This window comes from Hyla sarda, chromosome 1 (genome assembly GCF_029499605.1).
Source record: "Hyla sarda isolate aHylSar1 chromosome 1, aHylSar1.hap1, whole genome shotgun sequence".
Taxonomy (NCBI): Eukaryota; Metazoa; Chordata; class Amphibia; order Anura; family Hylidae; genus Hyla; species Hyla sarda.
This window is the reverse complement of record NC_079189.1, coordinates 476,931,717-476,948,174: the sequence shown is the minus strand read 5'-3', so window position 1 is coordinate 476,948,174 and position 16,458 is coordinate 476,931,717. Positions and strand designations below refer to the sequence as shown.

General features: G+C 41.2%; 1 protein-coding gene across 3 annotated transcripts in view; it reads right to left on the bottom strand.

The window, feature by feature from the left end:
* Nucleotides 1-5,838: 5,838 nt before the first annotated feature.
* TCN2 (transcobalamin 2) overlaps nucleotides 5,839-16,458 on the bottom strand; it is a 46,506-nt gene continuing 35,886 nt past the window's right edge. Inside the window, exons 6-11 of one of the 3 annotated variants that reach the window (XM_056537232.1) lie at nucleotides 10,711-10,866; nucleotides 9,719-9,894; nucleotides 9,209-9,389; nucleotides 7,956-8,133; nucleotides 6,969-7,072; nucleotides 5,839-6,381 (exon numbers count right to left, since the gene is read on the bottom strand). In XM_056537232.1, the coding sequence (XP_056393207.1) occupies nucleotides 6,320-6,381; nucleotides 6,969-7,072; nucleotides 7,956-8,133; nucleotides 9,209-9,389; nucleotides 9,719-9,894; nucleotides 10,711-10,866 (857 nt within the window). In that variant the 3' untranslated portion in view covers nucleotides 5,839-6,319. The remainder of the gene's footprint in view (nucleotides 6,382-6,968; nucleotides 7,073-7,955; nucleotides 8,134-9,208; nucleotides 9,390-9,718; nucleotides 9,895-10,710; nucleotides 10,867-16,458) is intronic. The other 2 variants (XM_056537231.1, XM_056537230.1) reach the window with 2 other exon arrangements.

The following is a 16,458-nucleotide window of genomic DNA, read 5'->3' as shown; positions in this document are numbered from 1 at the left end:
ATTTTAGGATATATTGTAGATCTCCTTGGGTACATTGGGAACTATACAGTATATATGACAACAGAAAATACATTTGTAGGATAAAAAAAATAAAAAATAAATAACTGAGCTGCATTCTCTTAGGGTACATTCACACCACGTTTTTGCAATACAGCTCCCGTGTCAGGCTTTTGATGAAAAACGGATTCCTCAAAACCGGACTAAACTGTATCAAAACGTGTGTACAAATTTTAACCCGTATACAGTTAAAAAACGTATACGGTTTAAAAAATGGTGCCAGGTTGCATCCTTTTTTAAGAAAAAAAAACATATATGTTTTTAACTTTTCACTCCATTGTGAATAAAGTTCCACTTGTTTGATTCAAATTCTAAGAAAAAAAACAGTGCAAAGTCAAAAACCGTATGGTGAAAACTGGATAGAACCGTATGCACATACAGTTCTGTACGGTTCCCATTGACTCCCATGTTAAAAAAACATATACGGTTTAATACAGTTTTTTACCCAGACCAAAAACCGTGGTAGACTACGGTTTTGGGTACGGGAAAAAAAACTGACAAAACCGTACAGGATGCAAAACGGACACAACCTGATGCATCTTTTGGCATACGGCTTTCAATGGAGAATCAATGCATATGGTTTTCAATACGGCTCTGTACGGTTTTCACATAGAAAATGTATACGGGAACTGTATTGCAAAAACATGGTGTGAATGCACCCTTACTCATTGTTGTACAACCCAGTTCATCGTGTGGGTTGTGTGTCTCATGACAAAATGGTCGGTTGCTTCCAATAACAACTGACAAGACAATGAAAGCTGCTCTGGACTGTAACAGGCTGTAACTCAGGATCACTCCATGAAGACATAAGTGTTTAGCACAGATGTGATGTTTTAAGCACAGTCACAATATAAAACAGACAGATGCGTTATTTCTCAAACATGACATTGTTTATTTAACATTAGTTTGTAAGTAACTTGTTACATTAAGCAGAATAGTATAAATAAAGCTAGTGATAGCCAAACCATTTATACTTCCATCTCCTGAAATTTAAGTGGAGGACATTTACAAATAGCCTTAAAAGGGGTATTCCCAACAATAAAAGTTATCCCCTATGCAAAGGAACTAGGGGGTGGTCTAAGCAGCTAGACCATCACAAATGAGATTGGTATCCCCTATACTATAGATAGGGGATAACATTTAATGTTGAGGATACCCCTTTAAGCCAGTTTGAGACAGTTGTGACTTCCCAAACTAATATTTCTATGGTCATATGGTATTCTAAGAGGAGCTGTACAATATGGGTAAATTCACTCAGATTGGATTTACTGCAAATAATACTGCAACAAATCTGTGATCTGATTTATAATCAGCGTTATCCAATCCCTAGTTCCCTGGCTGATATCTGTACACCCAGCCTCATGTTTCTTCATGGTACAGCCGCATTTTGCAGTGGTCAAAGATGTCAACAGGTGTACAGAGTCTGGTGGGAACCACAGAAGTGTTGTCACCGGAACACCAGAAGAGGTAAGGTTTTTGTTTTTTCTATAACCTTATGTCAGATTTTGAAGTAGATCTGCAGGCAATCCACTGACCTCAATTGGGGAAATCCATGCTGATAATGCAGCATAAATGACATGATGCCGTTTATGTGTAGTAAATTTCTGCAACTGCATGGACCCAATTTGTCCCCTTTGCTGCTACTGTATTTTTCCAGAAACTGGGATGAAAAATCCACAGAAATGACGCTACATGGGAATTTACCCTAAAGCTGTTTAAAACTGGTCTTACAGATATTACAAAATTGCTCAAACTTTTAAAAAAAAACCCTAGAATAGACAAAAAGCAAAAAAAAAAAAAAATGACATTTAAAATAAAATAAAAAGGAAAAGGAGCACCGGACTGCAAGAGGGTAAGTCGTTGTCAAAATGATTTTAACTAGTAAACGTCAGTGATCCCTCAACTTACAATGGCCTCAACATACAATAGTTTCAACATACAATGGTCTTTTCTGGACCATTGTAACTTGAAACCAGACTCAACATACAATGCTATGGAATCTGCGAAACGTGTCAATGACTGGAAGAACCGACCAATCAGAATGGCTATTTCACTGGTAAAACCCCTGTATTCCTAAAGTGCATGCACTGACTGGTGTCTGATAGCGCCCCCTACAGTACAAGGTGGTATTACATGTTCTGTACTACTCTTTACCTCTGCCAGGGTTAGCTGCTCCTTTGGACACCAGGTGAGGGCGGCTCCATTTTCCTTTTTTTAGGACACTGTGTGTACTGTACAGGACCCTGAAGAAGCTTCTGTCCTCTACATAGACCAGTGTTTCCCAAAGAGGGTGCCTCCAGCTGTTGCAAAACTACAACTCCCAGCATGCCCAGACAACCTTCAGCTGTCCGGGCATGCTGGGAGTTATAGTTTTGCAACACCTGGAGGCACCCTGGTTGGGAAACACTGCTATAGACAGTGATTTACAGCTCCCAGCAGATCTTTCTTACTTTTATATGTAAGGATTTGCTTTATCTATATTAGTTATCTACTTAGTTTTCTTTAATCCTCACTTTTTCCTATTTTTGGATGACATTTTGGTGGCTTCAGAACCAATTACCAGGTTTCCATAAAGTTCTGGTCTCAACATACGATGGTTTCAACATACAATGGTCGTCCTGGAACCAATTAATATTGTAACTTGAGGGACTACTGTATAGTCAGAGGCATTTTTAGAATTGTCATTATATAAGTATATCAGCCATTGTGATACAGCTACAGAACTGGTCTTAGGGCTGTGTTGGGATCTTATACTGTATATCAGTATCATGTAGACACTGAACAGCATTATTATGTAACGATATGTATGGAGGAGGTTATGTGATCACTGTATTATTTTGGGACTGGCACTGTTATGCTCTGTTGTATGACTTTTGTACTGTGTGGTGGCGGCAGTTATTTAGGTGTTTTTCTAGCTACAGTGAATAATATACAAAGATAATTGCAGCAAACCAGTGTTCAAGTGCAAAAAATTGTAGGCTTATTCCATCACATGCTACAGCGAGCGCTACATTTCAGTAGCTTCTCACTGCCTTTGACAAAGAATGCTGAAACGTAGTTCTGTAACACTGCTTGTGATGGAATAAAAATAAACCTTTTTGCACTTGAACGTTGGTGTGCTGCAAATATTTTTGTATCTACATTGAGAGTCTCTGACCAAGAATATACCTGCGTGCACCCCCTGCACTTTTTATTTTACTACAGAGTGCTGTTCTTGAGAAATATACAGTGGGGATCAAAAGTTTGGGCACTCCAGGTAAAAATTTGTATTAATGTGCATAAAGAAGCCAAGGAAAGATGGAAAAATCTCCAAAAGGCATCAAATTACAGATTAGACATTCTTATAATATGTCAACAAAAGTCAGATTTTATTTCCATCATTTACACTTCCAAAATAACAGAAAACAAAAAAATGGCATCTGCAAAAGTTTGGGCGCCCTGCAGAATTTATAGAATGCACTGCCTCCTTTGCAAAGCTGAGACCTGCCAGTGTCATGGATTGTTCTCAGTCATCATCTGGGAAGACCAGGTGATGTCAATCTCAAAGGTTTTAAATTGCCAGACTCATCTGACCTTGCCCCAACAATCAGCACCATGGGTTCTTCTAGAGCAGTTGTCTAGAAATCTGAAAAAATAGTTGACGCTCACAAAGCTGGAGAAGGCTATAAGAAGATAGCAAAACGTTTTCAGATGTCAATATCCTCTGTTCGGAATGTAATTAAGAAATGGTAGTCATCAGGAACAGTGGAAGTTAAAGCAAGATCTGGAAGACCAAGAAAAATATCAGACAGAAAAGCTCGCAGGATTGTGAGAAAAACAATTCAAATACACTATTCTACTATAAAGAGGTACTTGTACAAATATGGTCTTAATGGAAGAGTCATCAGAAGAAAACCTCTTCTACGTCCTCACCACAAAAATCAGTGCTTTAACTTTGCAAATGAACATATAGACAAGCCTGATACATTTTGGAAACAAGTTCTGTGGACCGATGAGGTTAAAATTGAACTTTTTGGCCGGAATGAGCAAAGGTACGTTTGGAGAAGAAGGGGAACAGAATTTAATGAAAAGAACCTCTGTCCAACTGTTAAGGATGGGGGGGGGGGGGGAGCAATCATGTTTTGGGGTTGTATTGCAGCCAGTGGCACAGGGAACATCTCACGAGTAGAAGGAAAATGGATTCAATAAAATTTCAGCAAATTTTGGATGCTAACTTGATGCCATCTGTGAAAAAGCTGAAGTTAAAGAGAGGATGACTTCTACAAATGGATAATGATCCTAAACACACCTCGAAATCCATGAGGAATTACATCAAGAGGTTTAAACTGAAGGTTTTGCTATGGCCTTCACAATCTCCTGACCTCAACATAATTGAAAATCTATGGATAGACCTTAAAAGAGCAGTGCGTGACAGACAGCCCAGAAATCTCAAAGAACTGGAAGACTTTTGTAAGGAAGAATGGGCAAAGATACCTCAAAACAAGAATTGAAAGACTCTTGGCTGGCTACAAAAAGCGTTTACAAGCTGTGATACTTGCCAAAGGGCACAATACAAGATATTAACTCTGCAGGGTGCCCAAACTTTTGCAGATGCCATTTTTTTTTTGTTTTCTGATATTTTGAAAGTGTAAAAAATGGAAATAAAATCTAACTTTTGTTGACATATTATAAGAATGTCTAATCTGTAATTTGATGCCTTTTGGAGATTTCTCCATCTTTCCTTGGCTTCTTTATGCACATTAATACAAATTTTTACCTGGGGTGCCCAAACTTTTGAGCCCCACTGTGTATATAACTACTGCTTAGTATAACAGTACACTTCTGGGGGGTACAACAGAAAATACCCATCCAGCCCTTTAAAGCAGTAATAGATGATCTAGAATTTTGCAATGCATTCATATAGTCAACAACACACTAGTATGTGAAAGTAAAAATATCCTTCATTATAAAAGCTATAGTGAAAATGTATTCAACATTTCCAGTATGACATTGGGTAAATGTGCTACATACAGGGTTTGTAAAAAGGGAAACCTAAATGTATAAACAATGAAAATCCATTGGTATTAAAGGGTACTGAAGTGTCTGCAAGGTTATCTGTTATCGAAAGAATAGGGGGATAGAGGTCTATCCCACAAGTGGTTGGGACCCCTTTGAACTCCAGAATGGCGCCTGAATCTCCCTGTGAAGTGGACAAACCCCTTCCATGCATGCTCTATGGGAGTGCCAGGGATACACGAGCACTTTACTTGTGTATCTATGATGCTCCCATAAAGAATACATGGGGGCATGTCTCCCTGTCGCCCCATGTACAAGGAGATTTGTGTGCCGTTCTGGAGATCCTGTGTATAGGAGATAAGTTTGCAAACGCTCAAGTACCTCTTTAAAGGGGTAGTCCGACGGAAAACATATATATATATATATATTTTTTATCAACTGGTGCCAGAAATTAAACAGATTTGTAAATTACTTCTATAAAAAAAAATCTTAATCCTTCTAGTACTTATTAGCTGCTGAATACTAGAGAGGAAATTATTTTCTTTTTGGAACACAGAACTCTCTGCTGACATCATAACCACAGTGCTCTCTGCTGACATCTCTGTCCATTTTAAGAACTGTCCAGAGTAGAAGAAAATCCCCATAGCAAACATATGCTGCTCTGGACAGTTCCTAAAATGGACAGAGATGTCAGCAAAGAGCACTGTGTTCCAAAAAGAAAAGAATTTCCTCTGTAGTATTCAGCAGCTAATAAGTACTGGAAGGATTAAGATTTTTTAATAGAAGTAATTTACAAATCTGTTTAACTTTCTGGCACCAGTTGATTTAAAAAGAAAAAGTTTTCCACCGGAGTAACCCTTTAACTGCATTGTATTGCTGCAATACTGATTTTTTATACCTTTGTGCTTTTCTGAAACAGGTTGATCACTATATTCAAAACATTTATTTTAAAAATATCCATACAGTTTACAAACCTTCAACATTATAGCAAAATGATTAACATTCACAATTTTTTTTGTTTAAAGCCTTAAAGCCCTGAGTATTGCGTCTGATGGACAGTTCATTCAAATGAACCTTTATTTAATAAGTGTTCCCAAAAATATTACTGTGATGATTCAGTGTTAAGGATTTTACAGTTATTAAAATTAGTTATCAAATATGGAAATATCATGAATGTGTTAGGAATTTAGATAACAAAACACTCCTATTTTATATCAAACTGTAACTAAGATTTTTATTGATCTTGGAGTTCAGAAATCTTTGAGGATTAGAAGGTTTCATGTCGTAAGATGATCGTCTCGCCGTGCTCTGGTCTGTAATCAGCAATACCTAAAAAACAACAAGACGTCAATTATTAAAACATATAGTGTGATAATACATAGGTAATAAATAGAGAGGTGCTGCAAAAAGTAGGAGAATACCCAGAATCCTCCTCCAAATCAACCATGACACCTCCATTTATATCAATGCCCTTAAAGGAATTATCCAGTATAAAAAAATACATATCCCCTATCCACAAGACCCCCCTGCAATTTCCCACCTGGCGCCGCTGATCTCTGCATAAATGAAGTGTGTCGACCATGGCGCCCTCCAGGCACCTATGGGAGAGCAGGAAATACATGACTATATATCTCTGGCTCTCCCATAGAAATGCGTGAAGTGGATGTGTCGGCCACAGTTTTGTGCTATGGTCTACACATTTCATTCATGTAGAGAGTCGGGAGCGAGGTATCTACAGGATAGGGGATAAGTATTTTTTTTTATACTGGATAACTCTTAATAGTGGAAAAACTAAAATACTATATGAACAATGTATTAGAGTAGTGGCTTCTGTAATCCCAGTATTTAACAATTCTACATTTTCCCAACTATGTAGACAAAAAAGATTTACATGGGGTTAGACTCTGTGTACTTACCTTGTAACAAGGTAATATTTGGGTCCTTCAGAAGTTGCCAGTAACCTGCCACCTTATTCACTGTGGTGAGGAAAGGCCCGTGCAATGTATTTTTTGTTTCAAACCTATAGGAAACATATGGAAAACATAAATCTAAAGGTCAGTTTTAGAGAATATCAGGATTTTTTTATTCGGCTATGTTTACATGGCAAATTTTTTGCAGATTCCATAGGCAGCAAAAAATTCCGCTGTGTGCATAGTGCAGCAGAATCCTATTAAAAACAATGGTACTCTGCTGCAATGGAAGTTCCGAGTTGGATTCTACTCTGAAATTCCACCATGTAAACAAGGCCTTACACTTTTTACAGACTGTTGACACTTTTCATGACAGCAAGGAGCAAGACACACCAGGTAAAAGGCCCAATTACATGCACTATTGTTAATATTGGGTTAGAGAAAAAAACTGCATTCAAGGGAATCCTATTCCTTCTTTCCTCAGGAGACCTATTAGAGGGGGCAGTGGCTAAATAACCTTTTCCCAATGTCTGGTAATTTATTAAGATCTATATGCCAAAAGCTTCCTTTACAGAGTCAGTCAAAATAGCAGGCCTAAGTGGACAGACAGGGTCTACTGCATGGTTGTATTTAAAAGTTGGCAAGTAATAAACCCTGTTTTATCATTCTAAGGTCAACTTTAAGAGGTTTTTCCATTGATGGCCTATTCTCAATATCAGCTGTTTGCCAGAGCCATGGCTCGCACATACACAATAAACACAACCAGAAGCAAATAGCTCTATACATAGCGTAGTGTTCGGGTACTGCCCAGATCCCTTTCCCTTCAATAGAAAATCTGAGGATAGGCCAACAATAAAAACCTCCAAATAAAAACCCCTTTAATTCTTGGTTGCCTTTAGATATTGGTCTACTTCCATATGCTCTAACACACATCTAGGAGCTGCCACTACTCAACTGAAGGAACTTACAGAGCAAGTATGTTTTGCAACTTACGAAAACTTCGAATTTTGCTTTTGAGCTGTCTTGAGAACATCTAGAAGTGAGGATCGTGACGGAACCTCAATCATCTCATTGATATTCTGACCTTCCACCACAAGACGGACAAGAATAAGATCTTCGCCAACAACAACATCATGAAGGGTGGGGGAGCTGGGGATTAGCAAAGGATCGTCTGAGGGGAAAAAAGGAGAAACATTGTTTAATTCTAACTTCAGAGACCAGCCATGTATTGAAGGCTGAAAATATCAGATAATGGTTTTATTTTACAAACAAATAAGCCATGTAAGGAGATAAGGTTTCCACGGGAGTACCCCTTTAAAGCCTTTTTTTTTTTATCATCATCATCATCATCAACTGGTGCCAGAAAGTTAAACAGATTTGTAAATCACTTCTATTAAAAAATAATCCTTCCAGTACTTTTTAGGGTCTGTATACTAAAGAATCAAAAAAAGAAATACATTTCCTCTGATGCTCTCTACTGACCTCTGCTGTCCATTTTAGGAACTGTCCAGAGCTGGAGAAAATCCCCATACAAACATATGCTGCTCTGGACAGTTCCTAAAATGGACAGCAGAGGTCAGCAGAGAGCACTGTGGTCATGACATCAGAGGAAATGCATTTCTTTTTTTGATTTCTCTTTAGTATACAGCCCCTAAAAAGTACTGGAAGGATCACGTTTTTTTTAACAGAAGTGATTTACAAATCTGTTTAACTTTCTGGCACCAGTTGATTTAAAAAAAAAAAAGGTTTCCACGGGAGTACCTAAAATACCTAAACTATTACAGTTACTACCAATCGTACATAGGCATTATTGTTTAAAAAAAAAAAAAAAAAAAAACTTTCAATATGTTGTAGAGACATCATCGATTAGTGTTCTATGAGTAGAACGAATCAGGAAAAGTACGTTCTCTCCTGGCTTAGGGTCATGTGACTGAGACGCTTGCAGAATGTAAGTCTATGGGACTCTCTCTGTTGCAAATGAACAGAGCAGGAGTGTAGTGATCAGTCAGGGTCAGAACACTCAGACCCTGAACAAGTAATTCTTTGAATTTAACAGGGTGCCTGCAGATGGCTACATGGTACCTATTAAGAAAACATTTACAATTGCCATTACCATCCTGGAGCCATAATATCTCCGAGTGTTTCAGCAGCTGGGCCTGCAGTAACCAGCTGACTACATACAGAGGTTATCGATTTGAGCCAAACCCTTTACTCTAGTCAATCATATCAAGCACATGTTTACTTACTTATAATGTTCTTACAGTCCACCTTAGCAACATCCAGATATGATTTTTGGAACATCACAGGCATTAGCTGGGACATCATTTGAGGGTTTGAGAACTTTCCTTCTTTTAATCCATTCATCAGGGCAGTTATCGCTTTTAGACAGAGATCTTGGTCTATTCTGCCACCAAGTGCTAAGAGAAACTTATGAAGGAAAGAGAGAGATAAATTTAATACTGTAGATTTCAATTAATCCTGATTTCCTGTAAGTGGCGTGGTCCAAAACTGCTAGTGGCAAAAATAGAACTTGCAAGAAATAGTCCTCCAGGATGAAGGCCTTCCTAGCTGCACCACTTTAATTATTTTTTTACTTGATTTCTTTCTACATATGTTGTATTTCTTGGGTTAAATGTGACATTGTACACAATAATTTCCGCAAGACATTTTTACGTATTGTGTCATCAGCAATAGTCCTCCAGACAAAAGAGGCCCAATAATAAGCACTACTGAGACTACAGCAACTGCAGACTCACCTGCACAGCAAGAGGGGTGCTGTAAAGATTTCCTAGTTCCCCATCAGTGTTCTGGGATCGTAAAATTGTGTCTTTTATCCGTTTAACTGAGTTTTTTATATCCATGATCAGCTCACGGGGATAGTTATTGAATCTCTTCACACACTGCAGTGCCAAGCCAGCCATGGCTTGTGTGTCTACGACAGAAAAAAATGAGAAATAACACAAAGTTACAGTATTAAAGGAGTAATCCAGTGCAGGAACACTTATTCCCTATCCAAAAGGTAGGGGATAAGTGTCTGATCACCGGGGTCTGACCGCTGGGACCCCCCAAATCCATCCCGTGTGATCTCCTGTACAGCACCCCGGTTCTCCCCAGGAAGGGAGCATGTCGAGCCTCGCACGCTGCCGGAGATACCTGAACACTGTGAAAACTTTGTTGGCAGCACAAAATTGTGCCTGTATTGGACTGAATTCAATTATCCTATATTATTACTGAGCCAATAAAAAATAATGTATGGGCAATTTAAATATACATTTCCTTAATATACTCTTTAACACTGGGAACAGAGCTTTTTAACTCATTTCATACTTTGTCTAATAGAATGGGCTTGTGTTCTTAAAGGGGTACTCTGCCCCTAGACCTCTTATCCCCTATCCAAAGAATAATGGAGAAGATGTCTGATCGCGGGGGTCAGCAGCCCAGACATCCCGGATGACTGGCGATGTGGGGTGAAGGCTCATGACGTCACTGCTACACCCCCTCAATGCAAGTCTATAGACTTGCATTGAGGGGGCGTGGCCATTACATCCTGAGTGGGGCGTGGCCGTGATGTCACAAGCCTCCGGCGCTGCACCCGACACTCTAAACGGAGCAGGGTTTAGCAGGGAGATCACAGGGGTCCTGCCGCTGGGGATAGGGGATAAGATGTCTAGGGGCAGAGTATCCCTTTAAAAGGTTCATTTTAAACTTCTTTGCGATATTTACTATCAGAACTAATATTCACTCTTACCTACTGGGCCAGATTCTCCATGTACAAATTTCTTTTGTTCTTCAGCAAGGATGAGCTTGTGAACCACATGCCTGTCGACAAATTTGTCGTTGACACACATGGCTAGAATACCCAGACTGTACTGGTAGTAGTTGGAAAGTGGTTTGTCATTAAGTGCTGTAGAAAGAGAAAAAAAAAACACACCATAATGTTGGCTGTACCAAATAGATTATTTAAAATCTGTAGCATCTGAAGCCTCATTTGTAGTGTCAATTCTTATTAAAACGTATGCACAGTGAACACTCCAGTGGTGATGCTAGGTGGCCCATGGAGGTAGGCTGCCACGACCCCTAGGTGCTGATTCCTTATCCTATTAACTGTAAAACTATAGAGTTTAGTTTGTAGTCTGTTACCACAGAGACACACAAGCCTGCATGGACACATGTATTAGGTTAGGCTGTAGACAAAAAAAAAAAAAAAGTTCTAATAACATTTTAAAACTATTTGCAAAGTTCACTTATTCCTTTTAGGTGTATTGGAAAAATAAAAATGTGGTTGGGGATGTGGGCTAGAGCCCTGCATCGTAATTGGGATCCCGCAGGTCCCAATAAAAACTTGCTGACACGGGCAGTAATGAGGTTGTTGGGGGCAGGAGCAGGCGGTCACATCCTATGCCTATTGGTCCTGCAAATCCTGTGCAATCCCGCACCACAGACACGGCCTCTATTAGTTATGTTTTCATCCAGATCACCGTCCCAAGTCCCAGCAAAGCTCACCCATGATCATACTGTGTGTGCACTGCGCATGTACAGCCTCTTGTCCTCTGCTACCACCACAATCTGGTACTAGTATGGCACTGAGGAGGTGGTACAGGCGTAGTATGTCGCATACGTACTATGTACAATGGCAACACAGGAGTGGACCTGTGTAGTAGGATCCTGCCCTGGAGGAGCAGTCACGTCCCCAACCAGTACATAAAGTAATACAATACCACCAAGTACCCTGCTTACAGTTTTACACAGCTGCCTTAGTGCCATACGGCCCACAAGATCACATCATATACTGACTGCAGTGACATTTCTATAGTTCACGGGGATGCAGATTTGCCATTCAGGAGCAAGTAAGTAAATGAGTGACTGGAAATACAGGATTAATTCCGGCGCTGGATGAGTGATTGCAGGGAAGCAGCAGGTGTAGAAGCCAGGTAGGTTTAGTCAACAAGGATGAATCATGTTTTGCTTCGCATGCGCTGCTTCATCAGCAAAATGTGTTGCATCCTTGTTGAATAAACCTACCAGGTTTCTACACCTGCTGCTTCCCTGCAATCACTCATCCAGCATCGGAATTAATCCTCCATTTCCAGTCACTCATTTGCCTACTATCTCCCAGGAAGGCTGCAGACGATTTGTCTACTTTTCTTCATGCGCTACCCATTGTTGTGTGTGAGCTCACACAACCTAATCTGGTAAGCGGCTGTGAATTGTTCCCTTCCCCCTCCTCTGATCCTGAGTTTCTACACACAGAGCACCTTCTATCTTTCTCTTTCAGATTCAGGAGTAAAAGCTGTCTCCCTCAGCTTTTTTAGGCTCCTGAATGGCACATCTGCTTAGTACAGAAACCACATGGCTGCCATTACTAATCTAAAATGTTTATTGGATCAGGTAGAATTGGACAGGAGCGGGCAGGAGTGGAAGACCCATGTTGCGGGTGCGAGCAGTAATTGTCAGAAACAATTAAAGAAACAATCCCATGCAGGCTCTTCCATTCAGCAGAAAAATGGAAACCACCCTAACAGAGGGCAATGTTACATGGTTTTGCCTTGTGAGTAAGCTATGAATTGGTTTGCCAGACATCAAAATGTGATGTGAATCCATGTGGAAAAGCCTGTTACCATGGGACTTTAGAATTTGGGTGCTTATTTCCGCTGCAAATTTAGTGCAAAATAAGTGATGGTTCTAGGCCATTTTAATGGTGCCAATCTTCCGAAAAATTTCTGCAAGGAATTTTCTCAGTGTAAACACACTCTTACATTACTGGACAAAAAGGAGTAACCACTCACATTTATTTAAATAACAAAATTATCCGCTATTTACAAAACCTACATGAAAAATAACTGTCTCTTTGGGTAAAACTCAATGCTAGTAGCAAATATTGCTACCAAACATTTCCTAACAGATACAATTTGTACATTTTCGCGCATGAAGTGTTTCTGTTTCTTGTATGGCATCTTCTGCTTTTTGGTTTTAGATGTTGCTTTGCTGCATAACCTCGTTACACTTTATTTTACAGAACAGCAAACTGGACCATTAAAATCTTCTCGCACACTGCAGAATTCATGATATACAGCCATGTGTTCTGCCACCACCATGTGTAAATACTGCTATGGCCTTCTGTCTATGGAATAAAAAAAACATTTCACAACAGATTAAGGCAGGGGTCCTCAAACTACGGCCCGCGGGCCACATGCGGCCCGCCGAGGACATTTATCCTGCCCGCCGTTGCCTGGGACATCCCTGTGTCCCGAAAGATGTTTTCGGGACACAGGAATGCGCTCTCGGAGACCCCACGTTTACCTTAAAAACGCAGGGGCCGCCGGGAAAGTGGCGCACGCAGGGACGTCACTGACGCCGTGCGTGCGCCCATAGCAACGGAGCACGGAGGAGCGGGGCAGCGATGAGGACGTGCGCTGGCTAGTTAGGTAAGTGTTACCAGCGGCACGTCGGCTTCGGTGCTCCGACCAACCCGATCCTTCGGTCCCGGGACTTACTGCTATGTCCGGACCGGAGGAGCGGTGGTCGGAGCACTGAAGTGGGGCAGAACACAGGCATACAGCCTCCAGCCATACACTGGCTGGAGGCTGTATGTCTGTGGGGGAACATACTGCACCTAATGTGGGGGAAAATACTGCACCTAATGTGGGAGAAAATACTGCACCTAATATGGGGAACTATACTGCACCTAATGTGGGGGAAAATACTGCACCTAATGTGGGAGATCTATACTGCACCAAATTTGGGGGATCTATACTGCACCTAATTTGGGGGATCTATACTGCACCTAATGTGGAAGATCTATACTGCACCTAATGTGGGGGAACATGCTGCTCCTAATGTGGGGAGCTATACTGCACCTAATGTGGGGGAACTATACTGCACCTAATGTGGGGGAAAATACTGCACCTAATGTGGGGGAAAATACTGCACCTAATGTGGGAGCTATACTGCAACTAATGTGGGAACTATACTGCACCTAATGTGGGGGAACATGCTGCACCTAATGTGGAGGAACTATACTGCACCTAATGTGGGAACTATACTGCACCTAATGTGGGAACTATACTGCACCTAATGTGGGAACTATACTGCACCTAATGTGGGAGATCTATACTGCACCTAATGTGGGAGATCTATACTGCACCTAATATGGGGGAACATGCTGCACCTAATGTGGAGAACTATACTGCACCTAATGTGGGAACTATACTGCACCTAATGTGGGAGATCTATACTGCACCTAATGTGGGAGATCTATACTGCACCTAATGTGGGGGAACATGCTGCACCTAATGTGGAGAACTATACTGCACCTAATGTGGGGGAACTATACTGCACCTAATGTGGGGGAAAATACTGCACCTAATGTGGAGAACTATACTGCACCTAATGTGGGGAAACTATACTGCACCTAATGTGGGGGAACTATACTGCACCTAATGTGGGGGAACTATACTGCACCTAATGTGGGGGAACTATACTGCACCTAATGTGGGGGAAAATACTGCACCTAATGTGGGGGAACTATACTGCACCTAATGTGGGGGAACTATACTGCACCTAATGTGGGGGAACTATACTGCACCTAATGTGGGGGAACTATACTGCACCTAATGTGGGGGAACTATACTACACCTAATGTGGGGGAACTATACTGCACCTAATGTGGGGGAACTATACTGCACCTAATGTGGGGGAACTATACTGCACCTAATGTGGGGGAACTATACTGCACCTAATGTGGGGGAACTATACTGCACCTAATGTGTTGGGAAATACTGCACCTAATGTGGGGAGCTATACTGCACCTAATTTGGACGATCTATACTGCACCTAATGTGGGGGAACTGTACTGCACCTAATGTGGGGGAACTGTACTGCACCTAATGTGGGGGAACTGTACTGCACCTAATGTGGGGGAACTGTACTGCACCTAATGTGGGGAAAATGTACGGCACCTAATGTGGGGAAATTGTACGGCACCTAATGTGGGGGAATTGTACTGCACCTATTGTGGGGGAACTGTACTGCCAACCCTAATGTGTGGGAACTACAACCTAATGTGGGGGGATCTATACTGCCAACCTAATGTGGGGGGAACTGTGCTGCGTACTTAAAGTGGTAGTCCACTAATAAGATATATGTGTGCATAGGAATTTGTTCATGTTTTGTTATCTATAGTCCGGCCCACCAACGGTCTGAGGGACCGTGAACTGGCCCCCCATTTAAAAAGTTTGAGGACCCCTGGATTAAGGTTTCAAGAATTTAGTAAGGGCTCATTTACACAAGCCGACACTGCACCAATAACATGTGACGATCAGCAAGATTGGCGTTTGTTTGAGTCATTACAAAGATTAAACTCCGGTGGGAAAAAAATGGTGGAAATTTTTTTTCTTCCCCTGTGCCCGGGCTGCAAAAACAAACTTTAGCTCACCTTCCTACGTTCCCCCGTTGCGGTGGTATTGATGTCCCGTTCCTCCGGCGCTGCTCGGGTGCCTGCTTCTTATGCTCGGAACGTCATACTGTGGTCAGCGTATCGCCAGCCAGAGTGATGTCCTGCTTTGGCCAGTGATAGGCTGAGTGCACTGAGGAGTTTGGGCCGGATCCTTACATGACAGTGCACTCAGCCTATCAGGGGCCGAGGCGGGACATCGCTGTGGCCGGTGATACGCTGACCGCAGTGTGATGTTTCGAGCAGGGACCCGAGCAGCGCCGGAGGAACGGGATGCCGAAACATTTTTTTTTTTGCGGCCTGGGCACAGGGGAAGGTAAAAGTTTTCTGCCGCATTTTGCCTTTAAACAGATTTGTAAATTACTTCTATTTAAAAAATAAATAGAAGTAATTTACAGTTACAGTTCTAGTACTCATTAGCTGCTGTATACTACAGATATACTACAGAGACATTTGTAAAGTTCTTGCCAGTCTGACAACAGTTCTCTCTGTCAGGAATGGTGGATCTGGAATCTGGAATCTGCTGGATTGTTGGAGTCCCAGAACCCTAGATTTGGCAAGCCCAAAATGATGTATTGGCTGGACCCAAAAGGGGTTGTCCAGGAATAAATAAAACAAAGCCAATTTTTTTCCAAAAGCAGTGCCACCTTTGTCCTCAGGTTTTGTGTGGTATTACAACGTATCTATTTACTTCAGGGGAACTAAGCTGCAATACCACACACAACCTGAGGACAGAGGTGGCACTGTTTTTTGAAAGAAATTAGCTCTGGTTCTCTATTCCTGGACAACACCTCTAAAAGCAATTCATGCATGCAATCTCTCCAAACGTATTCTGCACTGAAATGATGGTTACAACTGCAGAAATGTCGAGGACTGAAAGGATTTGGTTGCTTTGCTGATAAATGTAGTACAACTAATCTTTAAATTTAACTGGGCAGTAACTTTTTTCCATAGGGGGAGTACATATGTAAATATGGGAAAACCTGCATTTATTTAAGAAACTTAAATGCAGTAGTCATTCAATAATGGTGTCATGTCTTGTCT